Source organism: Psammomys obesus, unplaced genomic scaffold (assembly GCF_907164565.1).
Source record: "Psammomys obesus unplaced genomic scaffold, mPsaObe1.curated_primary_1811, whole genome shotgun sequence".
Classification (NCBI taxonomy): Eukaryota; Metazoa; Chordata; class Mammalia; order Rodentia; family Muridae; genus Psammomys; species Psammomys obesus.
This window is the reverse complement of record NW_026596051.1, coordinates 24,739,390-24,752,622: the sequence shown is the minus strand read 5'-3', so window position 1 is coordinate 24,752,622 and position 13,233 is coordinate 24,739,390. Positions and strand designations below refer to the sequence as shown.

Here is a 13,233-nt window from a genome sequence, read left to right as displayed (position 1 = left end):
CTTAAGGATTTTTTAATGTGAGAAAGAAAGTGTATAGAAAGGATTGACAATATGCAGAGAGAATGAATATGACAGCTGTTTGTGTAAATCGGTAACAGTCAGCTTGGGAAACCATACAGTATGCTCAACAAGATACAGCAAGTACATAAACCTGTGTACAACATTTATACACCTAATTATCTGTAAACTTTTTATTTGCTTCATTTTCTTTTCTTGTCTCTTGGTAAATTAAGGTTGGTTGGGTTTGGGGTTTTTTGGTTTTGCTTTTTTTTTTTTATGTTTATTTGTCATCTATTTTTATGTATATGAGTGCTCTATCTGCACGTACATCCCATGTCAGAAGAGGGCATCAGATCTCATTATAGATGGTTGTAAATCACTATGTGATTTCTGGGAAGTGAACTCAGGACCTCTGGAAGAACAGACAGCACTCTTAACCTCCAAGCCATCTCTCCAGCTCTTGGTTTTACTTCTTTTTCTTGTTGTTATTAAAGAAGGAAGGATTCTGCTTCTGATTTTATTGTAGGATCGTAAGTCCATACAATAAGAAATCTTTATACCTGAACTCACTTTAAAGCTTCTAACCTATGTGATCACATAGTGGTTTTGCTTTTGTTACTTTCTGTGACTGTAATGGTGACCAGCATAGGACAGATTTGATCTTAATCGTAACTTTTCCATTCATTATTGTAGCGAATCTTCAGGAAAAAGAAAATATGACTGTCTTCACCGACCTTTGAAGAACAGTGTAGTGGCCTTGGCTACAAAATTAGATGATATGCCCCTCCCCCCCAAAAAAACACTCTTGAGTTTTTGAGTATTTGCCCATGATTTTACATTGAAATAATATCCCACCTAATTTTTATTTTCCTTACAGTAACACTTTCTCAGAAAATTGTAACATCTATATAATATACAAATGTTTAAAGAATAAAGCATAGCATACCAATAGACTTCTAATGTATTTTTATTTGTTTTCCTGATATGTGTATTTGGAGTAAAAAGAGTCCAAATACCACCACTTATTAATTGTGTGACGGGACAAGTTATATAAATTAAGTTCCTTAAGCCTAATTTTTTCCAGACTGAACTGAGCTTAAAAGATTTATAGAGCAGTACTGAGACTTAAAAGAAGCATCTCTAATTACAAACATGAAATGCTTCAAAATCCAAAACCTTTCCATTGTTTAAAGTGGAAATTTCTGTAGCTGGTCTGATGGTTTGCACTCAGACACACTAAAAATACTATATAATAATTACCTTCTGGTCATGTGAATGAGGCATATATGAAGTACAAGTGCATTCTGTGTGTGTTTTTATATGTGTATATGAGAGTAAGGCAGGTGACCTACTTGCATGTACACATGTCTGCACCTGCATGTGGAAGCCAGAGGGAACCTCATCATTGTTTTCAGGAATATCATCCACCTCCTTTGAGACACGGTCCCTCATCAGCTTGGAGATCAGCAGTGGGCTAGACTGGCTGGCCGTGAGCCACAGGCATTCTCTCCATCTCCCCAGCATGGTGGTTCTAGGATCTGAAATGGGGTCCTCATGCTTTCAAGGCAGGCATTTTACTTACCGAGCTAGCTATCTCCCCAGACCTCAAGTATTATGTTTACATGTGGTTTACCTTCCTAAGATCTTTCATTATAGTATTTAGTGATATTCCCAAATCTGGAAGAAAAAAATTCCAAATAATGAATTGTGTAACAGTATATTAGCATTGGAATGATGACAGATAACAGGACAGACCTACTGTTGAAATTTAATTTTTTTTTTGTTTTTTTTAAAGATGAGTCCAATAAAGAAACAGCCAACCTACAAGAAAAAAATACAAGCAATGTAAGTGCTAGGTTTTATCAAGATGTATCTTTTATAAATAAACTTAATAAATACTCAGCTAAACACCCTATCAACTTTAATGCTATTGCTTCTAGGATGATAGTGAAGAAAAAACAGCGAGTATGCGCCGGAGAGGAAGAAAGCCCAAACGCTCACTGACTTCATCAGATGATGCTGGTATGAGTCTATCACGTTCTTGCCTCTCCCTTCCCACACTTTAGAAAACAACAGGCCAATTTAAAGCAAAAACAAAAATAGAACAAAGCAAATAGAGGACAAAAAAAAAAAAAAAAAAAACAAGAAATGCATACATCTGTACATTGTTAATTGTAGTTTTATTTCAAAAATCCCACGTTTTAACAAATCTTTTTTGGATGTAGAAAAATCCAGGCAGGCGCAGCTAGAACTAATGTTGCATGAATGTGTGTGAAATGGCTTAATCCCTGCCAGAAATGGCACATCCCAGATGCTTTTCTGAGTACATGTGAATTTTTTGCAAATGCTGGCTGTGAGCTGTATAAGTAAACTATCCCAAATGTGTTTGAGATTAAGGTAAACAGTTGTGAATTGCAAGTACTGAAACAAAAAGGAAGTGGAAAACCACTTCTTCTGCTTCCAAGTTGCTAATATCCTAAGTTGTACACCATTACTATCCTTTGGAAGTGTCTTTGGGAATTGTATAGTCCAGGTGTTACCCTTCTGTCTGAACAGAATCCTCAGAGCCAGAAAGAAAGCGCCAGAAATCAGTTTCTGAAACATCTGAGGACAAAAGAGATCAGGAGTCTGATGAGGAAGAGGAAGAAGAGGAGGAGGATGAGCCCTTGGGAGCCACCACGAGATCAACCACCAGATCAGAGGCACAGAGGTAATGGGAGCAAGCAGGAGCCTCCAGAGGCCTTCGGCAGCTGCCCTGTCTGGAAGCAGCTCTTGGTGTCATGGAATTCTCTTGAAACCATTTCCTTTCCGTGTTCTCTTCCTGAATTTCTCACCTCATACAGAATGTGTTCTCTGTCTCAGGTGCTGGGGGATTACTTCAGAGTCTTTGACTGGTTTAAAGCTTTTTGGATGAAACCTGTCAATTCTCTCCAGACATTATTTTAAGCATCTACTGTCTCAGACATTGTGTGCTGAGGACCATGAGAAAGCCCAGAGGTCCAAACATAGCCATCACCTGTGCTGCCCCTGATAAACTGCCTGAATTTCCATGTTTCTCTAAAGTATGTTCTCTCAAACCCTGGTAGAGGCACAATCCTTTGAGGGAAAAACTGGGTATATGATAAAATGAGTTTGAAAAAATCCTGAGTTCTCTGCTTCTTCTAAGTCAATGTACTTGAAATATTTTAGACTTAGCAAAATCCTAAAGGAAGGAAACTGTTTGCCCACAAGACCCTTCCGTAGCCTCTCCCATGTCGCTGTACCTGTTACCCCAGCAGTGCCCCTTCCCCACTGTATACGTGGAGATGGTGTGTGGCGGTGCTGCACAGTTCTTTCGTATGTTCACCATGGTTTCCAGAGAAAGAATATTTTCCATTTTCTAGTGTCATTCACGACTGTTGGTCTTGGCATAATCTTCTATAATTTCATTCTCCAAAATTAATGAAAATATTTGAAATATTTACTTTAAAAGTGTTACTATTAACACCTGACACCATAATATAGTAGTAATACTGTATCATGTTTATAAAAAGATTTAAATCAACCCATTTCTAAATCCTGCAAACATAGACATTATTAGCCTCTAGTGACATGGTTTGATTTCTCAAAAAAGTCAGATTTTTAGTACAAAAGACAAAATCAAGGAGTTCACGTGACTAAGTTAAAATGGTCTAATATTTGGGCTTTTGGGGGAGAGGAGTTGAAAAGGAGGACTAGCTGAAATGAATAGACATCACTGAGCCAAGAGTCATAGTGAGAGAAAATGAACAGGCCAGGGTACAGCCACCCTGCATGTAGCTCACCTACACAAAGTTCTTCCTTAGACTTTCTCTTTTTTTGAGTATCCAAAAATTACCAGCAGGTTGCCTTTCAAAACAGTAGCCAAGATGTATTATATATGTGGGTGGCATCATTTAAGAATAAGGAAAATACATTTTTAAAAGAATAAGTTGAGGCTGAAGAGATGGCTCAGAGGTTATTAAGAGCACTGCTTGCTCTTCCAGAGTTCCTGAGTTCAATTCCCAGCAACCACATGGTGGCCATCTATAATGAGATCTGGTGCCCTCTTCTGGTGTTCAGGTGTACATGCAGGCAGAATATTGTGTATGTAATAAAGTAAATAAATCTTTAAAAAAAAAAAAAAGAAGTCACTTAATTTATCAACTAATGGTCACTTGCGTTACTAGTATTGTCAGTTTCTTTAGGAATGTTTGGTTTATCAACGGATTGTTCTCAGTTTGGCTTCAATTTCTCAGCGTTGGTTGATTGGTCCCAGGGCTCTAATATTTGTGTGGTTTCCCAGACCCTTAGGCTTGGATGTCACTGTGATCCTGTTTGTTTGTTTGTTTGTTTGTTTGTTTGTTTGTTTGTTTTTGAGACAGTTTCTCTGTGTAGCCCTGGCTGTCCTGGAGTTCTTTGTAGACCAGCTGACCTCAAACTCCCAGAGATCTGCCTGCCTCTGCCTTCCAGAATGTACTGTGATCCTCTTGTACTGCTAATCTTGGGTGCCTGAGTCACAGCAGTTCCTCTGTATCGGTCCTGCCCTTGTGCACATTATTCCCTGGCCTTCTCTTCCTGTGCACTACAGAAGCCAGCCTCTCTATCACTTCTGCGCTTGTTTCAAGTTCTACTCTTGGGGTCTCATATTAATACCCTTTAAGTATTTGAGGGCAGTTTCCAGGCCTTCTTCTTGTCCTGAGCTTCCTTGACATCTTATTGTTTGCTCTCTAGTCTATATCCTCTCTAAGAAACAAATGCTCCACACCAAGTATGGACCGAGTAATCCAGAAGGGTTGTTATTCTGGTCTAATAGATACTGATTTTCGGTATGCATCCAAATTGGAATTGCTTCAGATTGAATCATATGCATACCAAATAATAAATCCTTTTTCTTCCTTTTCTCTGAAAAGTCAGCTCTTCACTTAATCTGATATCTTTCTTGTGTCATTGATTCCTTGGAGCATTAGCATTCAGTGCTGTGAGTCATGCCTTTAGTGACCTCAGCCTCTTACTCTGTTTTGATGAGCTCTTTGGTATCTTTGTCAGCCAGTATATTTGCTATTTTTCAGAATCATCTTCTCGATTGCGGTAAAATATGCACAGAAAAAGCAAAAACAATATCCTGGAAGCAAAGTTTAGTCCTGGCTGACACCAAGGTCTTTACTAGCAATGATCAAAAGACCCAGCCCATTGATCCCTTGAGTCTCCATAGCTGTCTTGCCCATGCAAAATCTCTTCCTTTCCAGTGGTCCCACGGCCTAGAGAATCCAGTACTACTATTGCCCAGTGTCTCTATAATGTGTTTCAGAAAGCATCATAGCAAGCCATCTACACGTGCAACATCCAAACTTGGCATCCCAGAAACAGTTTCTCCTAGAAATCGCGAAAAGTTAGCAAAAGAGAAGTTATCTACCAGCGAAAAAGTTAGTAAATCTCCCCCATTAGGAAGGTAAGTCCCTGCCTGCCCTTCAAGTTGTTTAACTCCGGAGTAATGCTTTTCCTGTTTTCTTAAGGATATGTCTCACCAAATAGTTGTCTTGGGTATTATGGGTTTCCAGAAAGAGGAAGGCCTAAAATAAAAAGTGTCTTCAGTGGCTTTGCCACATGGCCCAGCCACACAGGCCTGTCCTTGACTCTTGTGAGACATATTGGCCAACTCTCATGTACAAAGACTGAAGTCAGGTGTGTTTCTTCCCAAGTGATTACGTGTCTGAATGCTTACTTCAGTCTGCACCACGTGGTGAAGCATGTCACAGCTTAGAGTCATTTCTGGTTTAGAAAGTATTGTAGAGGTGACAAAACAAAAACACCCTCAAACAGCCACCTGCAGCTTGCACCTGCCACTGCAGCCTGATTCACCTCTGCTTCCCACAGTCCTCCTCCTTTGCCTCTGCTATGCTAAGGCAGTGGGTGCTCACCACCTGCTTCGGTGAGTCAGGTTCTTCTTTCCTTTTAGCTCCTATCCTTCAGGGCCTCCTAGCTGCTGCAGCCCATTCTCATCTCCTTTCTATTGCATCTGTAGTCAGCACTAAACAGTCACGAATGGCAGGTGGCAGTGATGTAAGTAGCTTAATTTTGCTTCTCTCCCTGAACTGTTAAATTTCTTCCTTGAGATTGGGAACTTGTCTTGCTCTTTGTATATGGTAACATTCATAAACAAAAGATGATTCCACAAAAGATTGTTTTTGCACTCTCTTACAGTGTTTGAGGCTCATAGCACATTTGTAATAGGTATGTGTATTCCTATCTACCAGTCTTAGAAAGGAAGAAAATTCTCTCATTCCATCCTCATTGGGCGACAGGAAATATTCCTTATTTTCTGTGTGAGTGTCAGAGTTTCAGGACAGTCTGGATACATGTTTCTCAGAATTGAATGTGAAGAAGAATTACATGTTAGAGGTACCAATTGTGACTGTTAAGAGTTGGGCCTGTGAGTCTGCACTCCCAGCAGGCTTCTGGGTTTAAGGAAAGGGCCTGATCAGCCTACCAATCTCCCACAAGAGGAGAGGAGCCTGACTCAAGATTCTGCTCCATGCTAACAGCTCACAGCACAACACTGGCTCCTGTTGCATAGCAGCGCTGCAGTAAATTGGTGTTCCCTGTGTTGCCAGTGGCTTCCCATGACATAACTTGGAAAAGCTTATTAACAAACATCTCTTAGCTATTCTCAGCTCATTCAGAGGTAACCTGTAAGACCATATAATCTGCAACACTATTCAACTGAGAGTGTTTGCTTTTGCTTTTAGAACAATAAGCATGTCTTTGCAGCAAAACATTGCATTTCTCTCTATCCTGCAGCTTTAGTTTTTCAATTCTTTAGTTCATCAATAAAACGTTTGCTGTATGCATACCATATGACAAGCAGAAGTATAGACATATAGCTAGATAACATGAATAATCTTAGCAGCTGCCCAGAGGTATGCCTTTTCTAATGATAAAAACACATGTGTATAAGACTTTCAAACTTTTGATAGCAACCCACAGTTATATGTTTTGCAATACAGCTGCTGCTCATATTCAAACTACTGTAGCAAACAGAATGCTCACTAGTAAAACTTCGTTAGTATGGAAACAGTGGCATTTGGTCAGATGGCTTAGGTAGGATGATTTTTAAAAAGAAAGAATTAGGCACTTGGCTCGGTTAATTGAGTGCTTACCTAGAAGGCATGAAGTCCTGGGTTGGATTCCCAGCATAGATGGACATGATGGTGCATGCATGTAATTATATTGCTCAAGAGGTAGAAGATCAGAAGTTCAGAGTCTTCCCCTGCTACATAGGGAGTTCAAGGCTTGCCTAGGATACACGATACTTCATCTCAAAAAGGGGAAAAAAAGAAGAAAATCATTTGTCAAAACATGGAGAAAGGGGGCTGGAGAGACGGCTCGGAGATTAAGAGCACTGGCTGTTCTTCCAAAGATCCTGAGTTCTATTTCCAGTCAACCACTTGGTGGCTTACAACCATCTGTAATGAGATCTGGTGCCCTCTTCTGGCCTGCAGGCACACATGCAGGTAGAATACTGTATAAATAAATAAATAAATAAATGAATAAATAAATAAATAAATAAATAAATAAATCTTAAAAAAATGGAGATAGATGACAGCATTTGTTTGAGCAAAGCAGTGTTTACAGAGCATTGCAGTACAGAGTGCTGAAAGTAGAGAGCTGGTTGTGTAAACACATGTACTGTGGTTTGATTTGTCCTTTGTCCTAGAATAGTGCTTCTCAGCCTGTGGGTTTGTGACCCCTTTGGGGGTCATATCTCAGATATCCTGCATACCACATATTTACATTATAATTATAACAAGAGCACAATTACAGTCATGAAGCAGCAATGAAATAATTTTCTGGTTGGGGGCCACCACAACATGAGGAACTATATTAAAGGGTCTCGCAGCATTAGGAAGGGTGAGACCCACTGCCATAGAAGTTTCAGAGAGTCAACAAGAGCTCTGTATGTCTGAGGATGGTGACAGGATTGTGATCAGTTACCGTGCTCCTCTAAACCTTTTCCTACTGTGCCAGCTGCCTTCTCTAATACTCCTCTGAAGCATGGTTTTGACTCTGTCAAATGCTAGGTTGCAGTCCTGCTGTATTCTTGCTAGTTGTTTCAAGAGGGAACTGTGTAAGTATTGGTAGAACAGGGGTATAGAGAAGGATGCTGACAAAACCGAGGTCAGCACCTCAGGGTGGCAGGGCTGGAACAGAGCGCAGGCTTCTGTGCTCCTCCTCCAAAGCTCCACCTATACTGTGTTCAAGGTTGCTGGTGAAGAACCAGACTGTTCGAGCCATTTCAAGTAGGAAATACTCCGGGGTTTTCCCTTGGGGTAGTGTTTTAAAGACTCCCAAGTTATTTGAAGCAACTGATTTTAACTTACTACCTTGGCTTTTGCTCAATGCAGATCAAAGACACAGCTCTCTCCTTCTGTCAAGCGCAAGAGAGAAGTCAGCCCTCCTGGTGCTCGAACAAGAGGCCAGCAGAGAGTGGACGAAATGCCTCTGAAAAAGACGAAACGGTAATGCTCAACGCCCTGGCTCTGGAGAGAAAGGGACAAGCCTCACCCATGGGCTTTTTCTTTTTAAAAAACAAGAAAAGGATCTGCATGTGCTGTAAGTTCTAGGTTTGAGCTTGTTCCTATTATGTTTTAAACCGCTTTATAAACCATTGTTCAGAGATGGTATTATGTACATTCACATCAGATAAAGAAAGATAAGTTTACTTTGTATCTGAACTCAGCAAAGTAGTTGTATATTTTAACAGTGGAAATTGGGGTTTCCCAATGTGACACATCACTAATGCAATCCTTCCAGCCCATCAAACACCAGGCTGCCCCATGGGGATCTGTGTATAGTATATAAACATGTAAAAATAGGCTGTATTTTACTCAATGTATGATGCTAATCAATGAACACTTTATTTATTTTACAGAGAAATCTTATCTGTGAACTTTACTATATATCTGTTTATTTTATTTTATTATTCTTTTTAATAAAAAGAGGGTTTTAAATGCTATGCAGTCATTAGTAGAAGAGTTCTAGGACTCTGCCTGCCCTGTAACTATCTGCATATGGCCTGGCAGGAAACAGAAATTCACGCATGCATCCAAGTAAAGTAGTTTAGATGAAGAACGGATTCTGCTGCTTTCCGTCCACGGTCATGACTGTTCTTTAAGAATGTAACTTGTTTTTCAATTACCCTTGCCCCTGTGGCTTTACCTCCAGCACCATTAACGTAAGTGACTCTGGTTCAGGTAAAGTCGCGTCCTTCACCTGCAGGCAGCACCCTCTGTGGTTCATTTTCTGTGCTGTTCCCAAGCCTCTGCCACCATCTCCATACTCTCTGTCTCAGTGAAGAGAAATGCTTGAAGACTTCATTGCTCCAAGCTATCCAGCTTCAGGATGTCATGTTGTTTTATACAATTATTTCAGGATAGAAACTGGTTTTATAGCCAGGTTCTTTTTTAAACATGTTTTAACCCCCATAATGAACAAATTATCCAACTTAAGTTTTTTCACAAAGAAATGTTTTCTTAAGATTGGATCTGTTTCTTGCAATGATATGATGAGTTGCCAAATGATTAAGGTCATTTTAAATGCTCTGTTCATACTCTCGTTTTATAATTAAAATTTACATTCATTGTGTGTGGGTTTTTCATTGTTAGGGGTTATGAATTTTTTTTGTCTTTTTTAAAATTTGGTTTTATTTTATTGTTTTGACTCTTATTGTAAGGTGGATATTCTTGTCATTTTACATTGTTTCTTACTGAAATTTTATATATAAATTATAAAATGTTTCCCTAAAACTTGAGTGACAAGAATTTTTTTTTCCCCATGTTTTAGAAGCCAACTGCAGTCAGAAGCAAGGCTGGATTTCAACAATCCTCTTTCCTAGAGTAGCAGGCTTAAGGTGATCACTTCATTAGCAGGGCACACCTGAACACAATTTTGTTGTGAAACCATTACTCACTAACTTAGAGAGACACCTGCAGTGGACATGACCCCATAGAGACTGAAATGGATCTGTGAAGAAAAGCTGCCTCCTAGGAAATGTGGAGCCAGCAGTAGAACCACATCCACTGTGTTCTGGCGGGGTGGTCAGCTACATCTTAGTATTGTCCAATGCTTCTGACGCCCAGGTTGATAAGAGAAATGACCCTGTGGGAAGGAGGTATTGCAGGTTTGAGAAAGCAGTTTATGGTCATGATTTGATGCTGATCATATTTAGCAGAGTGGAGGAGCTCAGAGCATAAGACTTCCTAGTTCATGTCGTAGTCCCAGAATCGTAAGGATCACCTGGCTCAGGGGATGGAGAGCTGTATCCACAGTTAAGACCACTTGTTGCTCTTTGAGAAGACTCAAGTCCCGTCACCACCTTCCATAGCTCCAGTTCCAGGGGATCTGATGCCTTGTCTGTCCTCCTCGAGCACCAAGAATGTTCATGATGCATCTGTAAATGTAAGCAAAATACTCATAAACAAACAAACAAAAGAATATTCGACTCAAAATGCCTATGGCTTTCTTTTTCTGACCCACTATGAAACACAGATTGTCTCCAGCTGTCATTTTTTGGGCTTGACATTGCCACCACCCACTGCCTTAGTTATCCATCGGTTTATCCATCACAGATTCATGATTGGTCAAAATTAATGCAGTACCTCATGACTGAAGATGCCAGGGTGCTATGGCCCACAGAGCACACCTGCTTGCTCTTGACTTGTAAACTGCGGATATTCTCCATCTCTTTTTCTGGCCTCAGATTCTCCAACTTAGCTCCCACAGTCCAGACTTCCTAAATACTAGACCATTGTAATAGTTACCCCTAAGTAGGAATGGTCTGCAGGTGTCACCACTCTGCTAACGTGCTCTCTCACACTGACTTGATGCAAATTGGAAACCATAGTTGTCTCCAAACTCTTGTCCAGAAAGTTGTTTCCTTAGCCTGTATGAGGGAGATGCTAAGCTTTCTGCAGAGGCACCCTGCCCTCAGGACCAACTGGAGCAGAGCAGTCCTCCAGGCTTCTTTGCAAAAGAAGGAAACCGAACTCACTTGAGATCCAAGGAGTAAATAAGCAGATGTCACCTTTTCTAAAAATCACTACTCAGTCATCTTTAAACCTACACTACAGACCCAGGATAAGGAAGTGCTGCAACAACCGTCTTCCACCAAGACTGCTGCTCTGGGAAGCAGACTGTCCGGGCCTGTGCTGTACATACATCAGGGGTGCCTCATGAGCCCAGGGCTTCAGGAGTAGCAGCGGCTAGCCACAGCTGCTGCTCAGAGGTACATCTGCAGAACACACAAAAGGAAAGGACAACCGACCAACTATGAAGTCCAGGTTTTAAATGTTTCAAGCAAAGTTGGATCTAGAGAAAAGAGCCTTTTTGACTCTGAGCTGGGAAGATGAGATAGGTGCCATTTTTGTCACATCAGCTTTTTAGAAACCTGCTTAAGGAAACAGAAAAAAATAACATAAAACACTAGTTCTAGGAGATACACTTGCACCGTACTCCACTCAGACATTTCATGTGCACATTAACAAATAGTAAGACATCATGAAGCCAGATATAGTGGCACACGGCTTTAATCCTAGCACTCAGAGGCAGAGGCAGCAAATCTATGAATTCTAGGCCAGCCTGATTACATAGGGAATTCCAGGACAGCCAGGCCTACCTAAAGAGATCCTGTTTTACTATGACAGGGACTCGAGGGTTCAGTGGTCAAGAGTGACTATGGCTTTGGCAGAGGAGCAGGATTTGCTTTTCATTGCCCATGTCAGGTAGCTCCCAGCCACATGTAACTCGAGCTCCAGGGAACTCCGACACCTCTGGCCTCCACAGGCACTCACTTATGTACACATACCCATACAGACACACATAACTAAAAATAAATCTTAAAAAAAAAATCTAAAGGGGGATCTGGTTAACGCAGCATTCTTCCCCAACATGCACAGAGCCTAACAACATCTATGGAATCAATATTGTGTATCACCTTGAAAACCTTCAAGCCAGAGTTCCACAGCAGCCTTTATGGAGGATTACCACGATCCAAATTTTACAACTTCAAGAATTGGGATGCGTGGTCTGGCAACGAGATCATCTCTGTCATGCTTGGGGCTTCTCCATCTCACCCAACTAGTGCCCACAGTGGACTGTAATATTTCCTTTCATCCTCTTGCAGTGTGCTTGGACTTTTTTAAAAACAAATGTTATAAAATGTCAACAGTTAAGTAATAATACCATCAGGCCATGTCTGGATTGTATTTTTAAAAAAAGTAGAGATCAAGCAAAGAAGACAGTCACTCCCAACAGTATTCAAAGCCAGATGTTATAGCCTCACTTCACATGCATACATCCTTATATGTGGTATCACATAATGTGGTTATCACATATGTGGTTAGGTATCTGGTTAAAATATATAATGTGTTCTGAGCCATTCACCTGCTACTAGTTTTCTCAGGATTTCTATTGCAGTGAAACACCATGATCAAAAATTAAGTTGGAGCATGTGCTTTTAATCCCAGCACTCAGGGAGGTAGAGACAAGTGGATCTGTGTGATTTCAAGGCCAGCCTGCTGTACAAAGAGACAGTCAAGCTTCACAGAGAAACCCTGTCTTGTGGTTGGGGGGAAATCAGGTTGGAGAGGAAAGGGTTTATTTGGCCTTCACTTCCATATTGCTGATGATCATTGAAGAAAGTCAGGGCAGGAACCTAGAAGCAGAAGCTGATACAGCACCCATGGAGGGGTGCTGTTGACTTGCTTTCTCGTCATGGCTAGTTCACTCAGCCTGCTTTCTTAGAACCTCAGACCACCAGCCCAGAGGTGCCACCATCCACAGTGGTCTGGGTCCTCCCCCCACTGGTCACTAATTAAGAAAATGCCTCACAGCAGATCTAATGAAAGCAGTTTCTCAGTTGAGGCTCACCCCCACCCGCTGACTCTAGCTTGTGAAACAGTTGACATAAAACTAGCCAGTATGTTAGTCTTTAGATTATTCCCCAGTTAAAAAATGAGTATGAGTGAGTGTGTGTGTGTGTGTGTGTGTGTGTGTGTGTGTGTGTACGTTCTTCAGGGTAGGGCTTTCCAAACTCACTAGTGTCCTAATATAATTTGTTTAAACTTGGGTCTCAAACTGTCCACATACCCAAAAATGAGCTCAAGCTGGACTATAGAAGTTTTTTTAATGATTAGATTAAAAACCCAGTATACCTCGGGAACTTGTGAAATGGTCCTT

General features: G+C 40.8%; 1 protein-coding gene across 8 annotated transcripts in view; it reads left to right on the top strand.

Moving 5' to 3' along the window:
* The window catches only part of Bod1l1 (biorientation of chromosomes in cell division 1 like 1), a 58,323-nt gene extending 48,526 nt beyond the window's left edge, over positions 1–9,797 (top strand). For 4 of the 8 annotated variants that reach the window (XM_055623842.1, XM_055623841.1, XM_055623837.1 and 1 more), the window contains 5 exons: positions 1,796–1,845; positions 1,941–2,022; positions 2,557–2,710; positions 5,309–5,449; positions 8,403–9,797. In XM_055623842.1, coding sequence (XP_055479817.1) covers positions 1,796–1,845; positions 1,941–2,022; positions 2,557–2,710; positions 5,309–5,449; positions 8,403–8,520 — 545 coding nt within the window. In that variant the 3' untranslated portion in view covers positions 8,521–9,797. Of the gene's footprint in view, positions 1–1,795; positions 1,846–1,940; positions 2,023–2,556; positions 2,711–2,862; positions 3,561–5,308; positions 5,450–8,402 lie in introns of those variants that run through there. The other 4 variants (XM_055623839.1, XM_055623838.1, XR_008722007.1 and 1 more) reach the window with 3 other exon arrangements.
* The last annotated feature ends 3,436 nt before the right edge of the window (positions 9,798–13,233 follow it).